The sequence below is a fragment of the Megascapheus bottae genome, chromosome 25, assembly GCF_031878675.1.
Source record: "Megascapheus bottae isolate mThoBot1 chromosome 25, mThoBot2.hap1, whole genome shotgun sequence".
NCBI lineage: Eukaryota > Metazoa > Chordata > Mammalia > Rodentia > Geomyidae > Megascapheus > Megascapheus bottae.
This window is the reverse complement of record NC_143533.1, coordinates 9,636,749-9,649,980: the sequence shown is the minus strand read 5'-3', so window position 1 is coordinate 9,649,980 and position 13,232 is coordinate 9,636,749. Positions and strand designations below refer to the sequence as shown.

The 13,232-nt window shown below is 40.8% G+C and overlaps 1 protein-coding gene across 7 annotated transcripts in view; it reads right to left on the bottom strand.

Annotated features, from left to right (window-relative positions):
* The window catches only part of Csnk1g1 (casein kinase 1 gamma 1), a 121,209-nt gene that overhangs the window by 16,528 nt on the left and 91,449 nt on the right, over positions 1-13,232 (bottom strand). For 5 of the 7 annotated variants that reach the window (XM_090358200.1, XM_090358201.1, XM_090358202.1 and 2 more), the window contains exons 9-12: positions 11,831-11,915; positions 11,430-11,578; positions 10,504-10,611; positions 1,987-2,097 (exon numbers count right to left, since the gene is read on the bottom strand). In XM_090358200.1, coding sequence (XP_090214326.1) covers positions 1,987-2,097; positions 10,504-10,611; positions 11,430-11,578; positions 11,831-11,915 — 453 coding nt within the window. Of the gene's footprint in view, positions 1-1,986; positions 2,098-3,089; positions 3,226-8,396; positions 8,475-10,503; positions 10,612-11,429; positions 11,579-11,830; positions 11,916-13,232 lie in introns of those variants that run through there. The other 2 variants (XR_016539662.1, XM_090358205.1) reach the window with 2 other exon arrangements.

Below are 13,232 nucleotides of genomic sequence, written 5' to 3'. Positions count from 1 at the left end.
CAATCAGGATCCATATTCACAAAATTTACAACCCATCCTGACTTTATCCTGACTTTATCTTGACATAATATACAACATAATATTCTTCTCCTGCAATGAAAAGATTTCCTGCCAAGTTACTCAGGAGGCTGAGATCTGAAGATCATGGCCAACCCAGGAGGAAATCTCCAGTTAACCACCAGAAAAAGAGCTCAGGGACCAGCACCCAATCCCTGAGTTTAAGCCCCACAATCGATGAACACTCCCCTCCCCCCCACCACGAAAGGCTCATTTTGCCTTTTAGCTATGTAGAACACCCCTACTACCAATTGTTTTTCTTTTTTTTTCATGTGTATGTATTCTTAAAGGCTCATTTCGCTTTTTAGCTATGTATATCACCCCTACTACCAATTGTTTTTCTTGTATATGTATTCTTAAACATTTTTATTTATTTGTTTGCTTGTTTATTTATTTTGCCAGTCCTGGGTCTTGAACTCTGAGCACTGGCCTTGGGCTTTCTCAAGGCTAGAGCTCTACCACTTGAGCCACAGCACCACATCTGGCTTTTTTCTATGTACGTGGTACGGAGGAATCGAACCTGGGTCTTCGTGCACGCTAAGCAAGCACTCTACCACTAGACTAAACTCCTGACCCAAATGTTTTTTTTTAAAAAGAGTTGGAGTATATTATTTTTGACATGAAATACAACATAGTTCTGGGAAATTACTTTGCTAATAAGTTCCTTCCTACAGTTTATGTATTCTGTCTCTAGAACATCTTTGGTATCCTTGATACCAGGCACCAGTGGCTCACGCCTGAAATCCTAGCTACTCAGGAGGCTTAGATCTGAAGATTATGGTTCAAAGCCAGCCCAGGCATGAAACTCTGAGACTCTTCTCTACAATTAACTACCAGAAAACCAGAAGTGGTGCTGTGGGTCAAGTGGTAGAGCACTAACTAGCTTTGAACTGAAGAGCTCAGGGATAGTGCCCAGGCCCTTAAAACCCCACAATCCCCCCCCAAAAAAATACACACACACACACACACACACACACACACACACACACACACACACATATATATCTTTGACACTCTTCAAATCTTATTAGTTTTTCTGTTTTTAATCTATTGCTTTACTTTCTCAAAGACTTCTTCAATTTTATATTCTAATCTAACGGAGGCTTTTTTTTTTTTAATTCCTCTGAATGACAAGCTCTTCCAGAGAATCACTTGTTGTTTGTATCAGCCCAGCCAGAAGATCAAGGCTACCAAGCTGTGTTTCTACACTGAAGGATTCACTATACTCCTCAACTGGTGGTGTCACTTATCAGTAGGAGGAACATAGTTCACTCAAGACTTGAAAACAGAAAAAAAAAAAAAGTTAAGAGCCACAAGAGGATCCTCATACTAAATAGAAAAGAAAAATTCAAACTAGTCCAAATGAAAGCAGAAATAATTTTCCAAGACCAGACTTACTCCAGGAGGAAAGAAGGAAATTCTAACTTCTTGGATACCTGGCTCAGAAACAAGTGACTCACACCAACAAACACTCTCTCAGGTTACATGTGCTGATGTATACAGCATGATGGAATGAGCTATCTATATAGCCCTCTAGATCTCAGGGACAGGTCCCAGGCCCTGAGTTCAAGACTCCAAATACTGGTATGCTTCAGGAATCTGTAATTCACAGGCTTAATAGGCATTACACATCTACCTTGCTGTCATTTTTGGAGTCTATCATACATGGATCAAGGTTGTAGAGCAAGGTTAACTCAGTATCAGAAATCATGTTTCTTAGTCACTGACAGTAAGAAGCCATTATTTCATTAAGTGACTCTTAACCAGGTTGACCTAGGCAAAAATCTGTGCATAGACAATCAACTAACTATAGAAGCAGCTCACCCCTGCTATTATGTGCCCAAAAGGAACCAAAGTTTCCAAAGCAAGCCAGCATTCTACCAAATCAGGCTGGGGAAGCCAGGGAAAGGAAATAAAGGCAGTAAATACCTGAACTGATCCCCCATGGCGGTCTGCAGCCAAGTGAGACGTCAGGTATGAGATATTGGTCTGCCGGCTGGGCTGGATTTCCCACTCTCCTCGGCGCTCTGACGATGCAGTCTGCTCAGGCGTTAGGAAGCATGAGAGCAAGATATGGAAGGAAAGGTGAAGCAACAGCAAGCAGTAACAAAATCAAGTACAATTAGTGCCCCTGTAGGGTTTTGTTTTTGTGTTAGATCTTAAACTAACAACTGCTGCAAAGCACTGAGAAAAAGTTAGTGTGGCTATATTCACTTCAGCCTCATGAGCCAATACTGGAGTCTACACCGTACCATCCTCTTCCAGACACACAAGAAGTTTTGCCCAAAGAGGGAGGGGAGCCAACCAAAAGCTGGAATCATCTTTTAGCTTCCATATTAGTAGAATTTCAAAGCAGATCATATTAAGATTCTTAAAAGATGGGGCTGGGAATGTGGCTTAGTGGTAGAGTGCTTGCCTAGCATGCATGAAGCCTTGGGTTTCGATTCCTGAGTAACACATACACAGAAAAATCCAGAAGTGGCACTGTGGTGCCACAGTGGTAGTGTGTTAACCTTAAGCAAAAAGAAGCTCAGGGACAGGGTCCAGGCCCTGAGTTCAAGGCCCAGGACTGGCAAAAAAAAAAAAAAGATTCTTAAATAGTCATTTTACTGACCAAAAAATCTATCTGCCTAGATAATAGTCAGTGGAGAAAATTCTTGTGTTTAGCATAAAATAATGTATTTTCCTTAACTAAGGAGCCTACTACTCTCAAGATTAATCTCCATGAGACTTTCTACTGAAAAAAAAATCAGCAGTGGCTTATAATATGCTTCCTTATTGAAAAAAAATGAACGAATTCTCTTTTTAAAAGTAGTTCATCTATCAAGCATAAGGAGAGATAGGGAATAAAAGTAAGTCTTGTTTTCTTGTTCTTCTAGCTCATAACCTCTAATTTGAAATGAAAAAGAGTTTCCTAATTGATATGACCACTATGAATTATCTTCTACAAAGCAAGAGGCAAATCTTTTCTCAGCAAAAGGACGTTGCGTCCACCTCTGCTGCCATTCAAGCTCTCTCCATTCCTTCTTTACCTGTTTTTTTAGATCTCATACTATTCTGATCTTGTTCATATGTGACTTTTGTGCTGAAGAATCTGTATTAGGTGTCTCTTCCCCTGGCTGAGGAGGTGTTAGCATCATGATGCTCAGATGTTACAGTCCTAAGGCTCTACAAAAATGAAAAATGAGTAGTTGGAGAGGCAGCAGTGAGGGATTAGTAAGTCAGATTTTAATTGCTGCTAGAATTAGAAACAGCAGCAGGGGATGGGATGGAGATTGCTGCTCTGCATGGAAACCAGTAAGAAGCCTATAAATCTTAGACATTTTCATAACCATTAATGTTGTGTTCTATAAAAAAAAAGAAAGAAAGAAAGAAAAGGAAGAGAGGATGTAGTGGTCTGAGGCTCTATATTCACTCTCCACCTCCAGGACTTCACTGACAAGAGTTGTTTAAAGTTCACCTTTAAGTCACCTCAAAGGTATTTCCCATAAACCACATGCAACTTACTCAATATTAATGGAATATGAAGTCACATGGGTGACAGCATTGTAAAGGATCCTGCCCATGTTTTCTCTTGTATTGCTCAGAGCATAAACAGATTCTATAAGAAAGCCACTGTACTAATTTCCCTGCTATGTAATTTTGTAAAAGAAGGGTCTGGTTTTGTACTTCCCCTACCTCCCAGATTCAGTTTTATAACAATTGCTCAGGCTAACTGCTAACTTGAAATCCTCCTCAGTTGCTGGGATTACAGATGTGCACTACCATGCTGGTTTCCCCCCACCCTTATTAGTATTTTTTTGTGTGTGTGGGTCATGGGGCTTGAACTCATTTGAGCCCTAATCCTTAGATCTCAACCTCCTGAGTAGCTAGGATTACAGCATGAGCCACCGTGCCCACCCTTGCTTTTTGATAGACATTCATTCAGATGGTTCACTTTCTAAAAAAATGTGAATGTATATCATATTCACACTATTTTTTCTGTCAGTCCTGGGGCTTGAACTCAGGACCTGGGCACTGTTCTTGGGCTTTCTCAAGACTAGAGCTCTACCATTTGAGCCACTGCACTGGTACCGAGGAATTGAACCTGGGTCTTCGTGCATTCTATCCAAGCATTCTACCACTAGGCCGAAGTGCCAGGTGATAGTCACACTATTTTATAAACTTATTGACATAATAAGTGTGATTAAGTGTTTAGTGTCTACAGAACACTTAATCACATTTATTTATATGACTACACTAAATCTCCTCTTTTAATATGAGAAGTCAAATCTATAGCTATTACTAAGAAAACTAGTATCTTGAGTGATATCCTCTTCAGTTCCATTTGAGACTTTGTATCTTTTGTAATATTTTAAAAAGAATTTTAGCTGGGAGTTTGGCCTAGTGGTAGAGTGCTTGCCTAGCATGCATGAAGACCCGGGTTTGATTCCTCGGTACCACATACATAGAAAAAAGCTGGAAGTGGTGCTGAGGCTCAAGTGGTAGAGCTGAAGCCTTGAGAAAGTCCAAGGACAGTGCTCAGGCCCTGAGCTCAAGGCCAGGACTGGCAAAAAAAAAATTAAAAATAAATAAATAAAAAACAAAAACAAATAAAAAATTTTTTGAAGAATTTTAGCTCCAGAATTAGTATATGATTCTGTCAGCTCTCAAAAAAATTAAATGCTTAAACACCCAGACAGGGTATGGAAGCATGGCTTACGTGGTAAAGTGCCAGTCAATGAGCAAAAGTGTTAGATACTGAGTTTGAGTCCCCATCTTGAACACATAAAGTATTAAGACATTTATTTATAAGCTATTCAGTGTTCTTTAAGAGTTCTATGACACAAACAACTCAACTGCTTCTCTTCAAAATACTGTTTATACATTGGTTTTTCAGGCAGATAAACCTGAAAAGGCCGGTGGATACAGTTTAGTGGTAGAGTGCTTGTTTAGCTTGTACAGGCCGAGTTTAATTCTCAGAACTGGGGTGTGTGTGCGTGCATGCGTGTTGCTGGGGATAAATAAGTGCCTTGTGCATGTTAAGCAGGTGCTCTACCATTGACTATATCCTTAACCTTCATATGCCTTAGAGCCAGGTACCAGTTACTCATTAGCTATTTAGGAGATAGACCTGCTAGAGGATGGTCCAGAAGAAAAATGGCAGAAAAGTCTTTGAGATACCAACTAACTAGCAAAAAGACTGGAGGCTGGTTAAAGTGGAAGAGTTCTAGTCATGAGCAATCAAGCTGAGGACATAAGAAGCCCTAAGTTCAAGCCTCATATTACCATCTCCCCCAAAGACAAAGAGATGATCAATGATTACTAATTACATATTAATAGTATTTGCATTCTAACAAATAAGAATAACTATAATGCTACTGGCTCAATTCACCTAGCTTGCTTATGTAAACTTTTGTTAACTTGTTGGAAGAATTGTTATTATTTTGGACAATCATGGGGCTTGAACTCTGGGCCTGGGCATGGTCCTTGAGTCCTTCAGCTCAAAGCTACCACCCTACCCCTTGAACCGCAGTGCCACTTCTCGTTTCTAGGGGTTAACTGGAGATAAGAGTCTCATGGTCTTTAGTGAGCAGGCTGGCTGGCTGGCTTTGAACCTTGAGCCTCAGATCTCAGCCTCCTGAGTAGCTAGGGTTACAGACGTGTGCCATCGTGCCCAGCTAATTTTTTTATTTTATTTTATTTTTTATTTTTATTTTTGCCAGTCCTGGGCTTGAGCTTAGGGCCTAAGCACTGTCCTTGGACTTTCTCAAGGCTAGAGCTCTACCACTTGAGCCTCAGCACCACTTCCGGCTTTTTTTTTCTATATGTGGTACCGAGGAATTGAACCTGGGTCTTCATGCATGCTAGGCAAGCACTTTAACCACTAGGCCAAACTCCCAGCCCTAATTTTTTTATTTTAATGATAATAGTAAATCCTTTTTCTTTTGGTGATACTGGGGCTTAAATGCAAGGCATCACACTTATTAGGCAGGTGCTCTGCAGCCAAGCCATGCCATGCCACTCATGCAGTCTACTGTTTAAGCCACTGTTTCAGTCTTGTACGGACGAGCTAGTTTGGACCACGATCTTTTTATGTGTTTCCCTTTGTTGCTGGAATGACAGGTATGTAGCAATGTTCCCAGCCAGGTGCTTCCCTGGTGGCTTGGGAGAGCAGGTCTGCACCACTACATCCAGTCTGACTGAGACAAAGGCTCATGAATTTTTACATGCTAGGCTGGTTTCAAACTTATCTTCTCATTTAGCTAGGATTATAGGATTGAGCCACTGTGTACAAGTTGGATTTATTAATTCTTTAGCGAGGGTGTCACTTCCATTGAGATGAATGTTTGGACTTCAATATAGGATGACAGGCATGCACCACTGCATTCAGCAATTGGTTGAGAAGAAGTTTCATTAACTTTTTTTTTTTTTGACCCAGGCTGGCCTTGAACTGTGATCCTCACTAACTCAGCTTCCCAAGTAGCTGGAATCACTAGCATGAGCCGACAGAACCCAACAATAGCAAGTCGTTTTTCAAGTCTTTTTTTTTTTTTTTTGAAACTTTTTTCTTCTTTTGTGCTGGTATTGAGGTATTGAACCTTGCACTCTTGGCCTTTCTTACTCAAGGCTAGTGCTCTACAGAACTGAACCACAGCTCCACTTCCAGCTTTTTTTTTTTTTTTCTTTTGTAGGTCATAGGGCTTGAACTCTAGGTCTGCATGCTGTCCTTGAGCAGTTCAGCTCTAGGCTACTAACCTACCCCTTGAGCCATAGCTCCACTTCCTGTTTTTTACTGCTTATTTGGAGATAAGAATCTCATGGTCTTTAGTGCCCGGGATGACTTGGAACTCCGATCCTCAGATCTCAGCCTCCTTTACAGGTGTGAGCCACTGTCTGGCCACTTGCAGCTTTTTGATGGCTACTTGGAAACAAGTCTCAAAGACTTTCCTGTGTGGCAGCTTTGACCGCAGCCCTCAAGCACGCCTCCTGAGTAGCTAAGGATTACAGGTAGGATCAATGGAGCCTGGCTTTCCTTCAATCTTAATATATATGTGGATTGAAATTCTTTTTTTTTTTTGTCTGAGACTGGAAGTTGAACTCCTTATCTGACACTTGTGCTCACTAAATGGTACTCTACCACCGACCCACCTCTCTAACCCAAGTCCTTTTCATCTTCAAGATGCCTGGTTACTTGGCTACTACCACTTTCTGCATATAAAAGATCTACTAAGAAGCTTTAAACCTTATATTCCTTCTGAAATTAAGAATCAACTATCCACCCTAGTATTCTAGAAGCTTCATCAAACAGTCCTAACCATTTTCTTAGCCTAAAATTTTTTCACATCAATTATTTTAGCAAAATCAAACCAGATACATTTGCTGCTTTTCATGTACTCTTAATTGGCTGAAATGCCTTGGCTATTACCAATTAATTCTTCTGAAAATATTTTAGGCGACTTCTGTCATGAAACAGTCTGTCATGTTCTAACTAGATGAAATGTCTCCATCTTCTATTCCTAAGTGACAATATTTGCAATTCCTTTTCTGTTGTTTTGTGTTATACTTATCTAGCTACCTGCCTTATCTATTTGTCAATTCTTTGAAGATTAGGACCCTTATCTTGTTATGCACAGGATGCTTTCACCAAGGCAGGTTCTCAAGTAACTATATCCTTGCAGCAAAATGTACGGCTTGGTGGGAAAGAACTAGGCACTAAAATGGTCCATTTTTTTCCAGTAGGACTCTGCATTCTTGGTAAATGGATTTCTAGCATATTTGTTCTTTCTTTTTCTCTCCCTCCCTCCCCTACCCACTCTCTCTTTGTGTGTCAGTCCTGGAGTTTGAACTCAGGGACTGGGTACTGTGCTGGAGCTTCCTTTACTCAAGTCTAGTGTTCTTGAGCCTCCACTCTATTTCTGGTCCTTGGTGGCTATCTGGAGGCTTTCTTGTTTCAAACTTCAATCCTCAGATCTCAGCCTCTTGACTACCTAGGATCACAGGGGTGAGAAACCAATATCCAGCTATGCCCCCCCCCACACCTTTTGGAGCTGGTATAAGGGCTTAAACTCAGGGGTCTTTTTGTTCACAATTGGCATTATACCACTTAAACCATGACTCTAGTCCAGTATTTTTTGGGAGTTGGTCTTGGGGTATGAATTCAGGGCCTGAGTACTATCTCTGAGCCTTTTCACTCAGGCTAGCTCTACTACTTTGAGCCACAGCTCCATTTTTAGTTTTCTGGTAGTTAACTGGAGATAAGAGTCTCACAGACTTTCCTGCCTGTGGTGGATTTGAACCGCGATCCTCATATGTCAGCCTCCTGAGTAGTTAGAATTACAGGAGTAAGCCACTGGCACCTGGCTTTAGTCCGGCATTTTTGTTCGTTGAAAGTTGAGGAGTCTCAAGCCCTTGCAGGGTATTAGCCTCCAGAGTAGCTAGAATTACAGAAATGAGTCAATGGTGTCAAGTGAATGTGTGCATTTCAACTATTCTTAACCTATATACTTCTACCTATGTATCTATGAAATGATATATTTTAAAGTATTTTCTTGTAAAAAAAAAAAAGGGTCTGTTCATATGAAAAATGACGTTAAGAGGAAGGATAGTAAGCTAATTTGTTGTATGGTAACACATATATAATTTTCTTCATTTATCTCTTGGGTCTTTTAGGGTTTTGCTTATCAATTTACATCACATAAATTCAAAAATCCAGAGCTAAAGAATAAGTGGCAGAGCACCAATTGTGAGCAAAAAAAGCCAAGTGAGAGTGCAAGGCCCTGAGTTTAGGTCCCAGTACTGAACACAAACACAGATAGACACACAGACATAGACACACATGTGCATATACAGAGCTAAAAACCCTTTGTCATACACATTACTTCACAGTCAATCAATTAGCTCTTTTTCCCGCTTATTTTTCTCTTTTTCAGTGCTGAGAATTACACGCAGAGCACCTCAAACATGACAAGCAAGTGCTCCCACACTGAGCTACACCCTTCAGCCCTTTCTAAAAATTTTCTAGATCACTAGTGTTCCAACAACTAGCACTGAAGGACAGATAACACCTTCTTTTCATTGCAGGTCTGTCTTTATCCCTGCCACCTCTAGAATGAATCTGGAAACAGTGGCAACAAGTTGTGTGAAAATTCCAGTTTATACCCAGGTCAGCTGGAAATCCAAATTACCCACTTTTTCTCTTTGTTTCTCTCCCTTTCTTCTTTCCTTTCAACTTCTTTCCTTTCCTTTCCTTCCTTTCTTTCTTTTCTTTCTTCCTTTCTTTCCTTTCTTTCTTTCTCTCTCTCTCTCTCTCTCTCTCTCTCTCTCTCTCTCTCTCTCTCTCTCTCTCTCTCTCTTTCTTTCTTTCTTTCTTTCTTTCTTTCTTTCTTTGACCAGGCCTGAGGCCTGAGCACTGTCCTTGGTCACTTCTGGCTTTTTCTATATATGTGGTACTGAGGAATCGAACCCAGGTCTTCGTGTATACTAGGCAAGCACTCTACCACTAGGCCAAACTCCTGGCTCCCTTTTTCTTTCTTTCTTTCTTTCTTTCTTTCTTTCTTTCTTTCTTTCTTTCTTTCTTTCTTTCTTTCTGCCAATCCTGGGGCTTGAACTCAGGGCCTGAGCACTGTCCTTGGGCTTTCTTCTCAGGGCCACTTCTAGCACTACTTCCAGAATTTTTCTATGTATGTGGTTTTTGAGGAATCGAACCTGGGTCTTCATGCATGCTAGACAAGCACTCTACCACTAAGCCAAACTCCTGGCCTCTTTCCATCCTTTCTTTTCTTTTCCCTCCCTCCCTCTCATCCTCCCTCCCCCTCTTTCTTCCTGCCGGTCCTGGGGCTCAAACTCTGGGCCTAGGCAACTGTGCTTGAGCTTTCTCAAGGTTAGCATTCTACCACTTGAGCCACAGCACTACTTCTGGCTTTTGTGTGTGTATGTGGTTCCGAGGAATCAAACCCAGGGTTTTGTGCATGCTAAGGGAGCACTCTACCACTAGGCCACACTGCAGGCCCCTTCTTTTTTTTTTTTTTTTTCCCTTCCTTCCTTCTTTCCCTTCCTTCCTCCCTTCCCTTCCCTTCTCCACCTCTATTTCTTTCAGTAAGAATAGACCAGAATTGTCATAAGCTTCAGACTGAATTCAGACGAAACCCAAGTGGACTGGCTGGTATATTGGGCCAGTAATGAACTGACTCAGATCCAGACTCACAGCCAGTTCCTCTTTCAGTCAGCACACTCTGGCAGGCCCAATTCTTTAGATTACATGCCTCATAAAAGGCACCTTGGCCATATTTCAACCCTATATATGCTCTGAAGCTTACTAGAACATCATATTAAACCTGTGAGAAATGGCAAGCCTTTTTCTTCAACTCCAGTATAGACAATAATAGTGAGAAGATAGACAATTTGCGTTTTAACATAAGCTAGAAAGAATGGGCTTGGCTGAAATAATGAAGGACCAACACATACCTGATTTCGAAGAGGCTGCTGTTGTGATGGCCGATCCCTGTGTGTGTGGCTTTCTCGAGTTATTGCGGATGCACCAGAATCTACATGAACTGACCCTACTGGAGTAGGCTGAAAAAATAAGAGTTGAATAGGAAAAACAAGTCCAACCTGATGTCTCTGTGAGAGACAGTGTCATTCTAAGTCTCACAAGATATTACTAGTATTTTTTCAGTTCTTCAGCTGTTTCAATATCTGCTAGCATAGAGGTCCTGTGGGGCCTTGGGAAGGACTATGAACCCAAGTATCCTAGAGTGCTGGGTTATACACCTAGAGAAGCCAAGTACCTTCACAGCACCAACTTGTGAACTGCTCTAATAAAACCTACATCCCCCTTTCCCCCCAACTTCTCCCTGCAAAAAAACCAGACAGACCAAACTACAAACTAAATTGGCTTAAGCTAATTATCATGCTTGTAATCCTAGCACTTGAGAGGAGGAAGATGAAGCAGAAGATTCAAAGTTTGAGGCTAGCATAGGCTAACACAGTGAGCCCTGGTTTCTTCACAATTCCACTGAGGTGGTAGCTCAGGTTTGTAATCCTAGCCACTTAGGAGGTGAAGACTGGGAGGAATGTAGGTTGAAGTTTGAGGCCACAACTGTAAGATCTATTGGGCAAGGGTGAACTAAAGAGGCTAGAAATGTGGCTCAAGCAGCAGAATTCCTGCCAGGTCAGTATAAGGTCCTAAGTTCAAACCTCAGTTTGAACAACAATAACAAAAGCCTAACTCCTAAGTCCAAAAGCTTATGAGAACAACTATAGCAACAACTTAAAAAAACTGACAAATGTAAAGTCTACAATCAAAGCCATTTCTCTCCCTAAATAGCAAAGTAAAAAGAGTCAGTGCTGGTCTGAGAAAGGAAATTATGTGGTAAAAAGAAGACACTTACAATAGGTCTCCCAACCCAATCGTAGGCATAGTCAAAGGTGTAGCCTTTCCTTTCAAAAAGGTCTGTGAAGAGGGTCCGTAAATACTCATAATCAGGTTTTTCAAAGAAGTCTAACCGCCTGACATATCGAAGGTAGGTTGCCATTTCCTCTGTTAGGAAAGAGTTTTGTAAAGGTTATGCTCATTAGCCAAATGCTTCCCATGGAGGTAAGGTACAGGGCTGCGCCATAGGGGTATTTGCACAAAATGCTTGAAACATGAACCAAATAAAAGTGGTAAGATTACCTTGCTCTAATTAAGAATAAAAGGAAATGTAAGTTATGTGGAAAGCATTCTCCTGCTGTAATGGACGTGGCCTGCCTGGAAGCTTCAGTCACACTAGAGTATCCTTTTAGCACCTACCTGGGAAGTTTTCACAGAGTGCTTCTATGGGAGTGTTCCTTTTGGTGTCCCCGATTTTTTGATATCTCTCTTTTAATGTATCAGCCTGTAGAAAGTAAAGAAAGGAAGTTACTCAGAAAGAGGTGCTAGGTATGGGAGGTTCAGTGTTTTCAGACACAACAGTTGTTTTATTCAAATTGGCAAAATGTGTTTGAGTCAATATCAGTGGTTTTTTTTTATAATACTAAGAAATAAGTATACATGGAGATGGCATATTTAGATATGTGCAAATATTTGCTGGGTTCTAGAAAGTTACTTGCAAATTTATCTAGTGCTCTCAGATAAATGCCATTGTGTATGAGATGTTTAGCTAGGACAAAACCAAATATGCCACATTATTTTGAAAGATGAAGCTTAGTAAACTCCCATGGCTCTAGGAGTTCAGTAGTGATTCAGTTGTCCTGCTCTAAAAAACACAGTCTAGTACAAGTGGGAAAAATAAATAGTTTCACTATATACACCGAGAAACCGAACAGGAAAAAAAAAAAAGATCAGAAGTTGAAAAAAAGACCCTTCAATAATATGATTCCAGAGGAGAAAAAAGGTATTTGTGGTATAGGGTGGCTTATGTGGTTTGTCAGGACCTTGAAGAGACTGAAATATATAGTATGTTCTACACAGAGCATTTGGTCCCTTGGACCAAAATATAATGGTCTCTTGAGGGATAATTCATCAGGCTTTGTCTAGTCTGTCTGCTTCATCCATAATTAAGCAACAACAGCAGCTTAAAGAAAAGTTAGGGGGCCTAGAGTTTGGCCTAGTGGTTAAAGTGCTTGCCTAGCATGCATGAAGACCCGGGTTCGATTCTTTGATACCACATACATAGAAAAAAGCCAGAAGTGGTGCTGAGGCTCAAGTGGTAGAGCTCTAGCCTTGAGAAAATCCAAGGGACGGTGCTCAGGCCCTGAGCTCAAGCCCAGGACTGGCAAAAAAAAAAAAAAAAAAAAAAAAAAAAGAAGAAGAAGAAAAGAAAAGTTAGGGGGATTTCAAATCCATCAATGCCACTAAAATAATTTATAAACCATGAGTTTCAAGCAACTAGTAATATTGTACAAATCGTATCTTTGTTTTGGCTCTGTGATGAGCAAATAGTTAAAGCTGGTGGACTCTGGATGTAACTCAAGTGGTACAAGCACGAGGCCCTGGGCTCAATCAAAAAACAAGAGAAAAAAGAAGGAAAGGAGGAAAGGAGGGAGGTCTTGTAAAAAAAAAATCTGTCACTATCAATAAGAAGATGGATAGGAATATGACTAGAAGACATAAGAAGAAATAAGGAGAAAAATTTAAGGGCAAGGAAATAAAATCTTGAAGAGAATGAGGAGCTGAGGTTGTAGCACAGTGGTAGAGCTCTTGCCTAGCATTG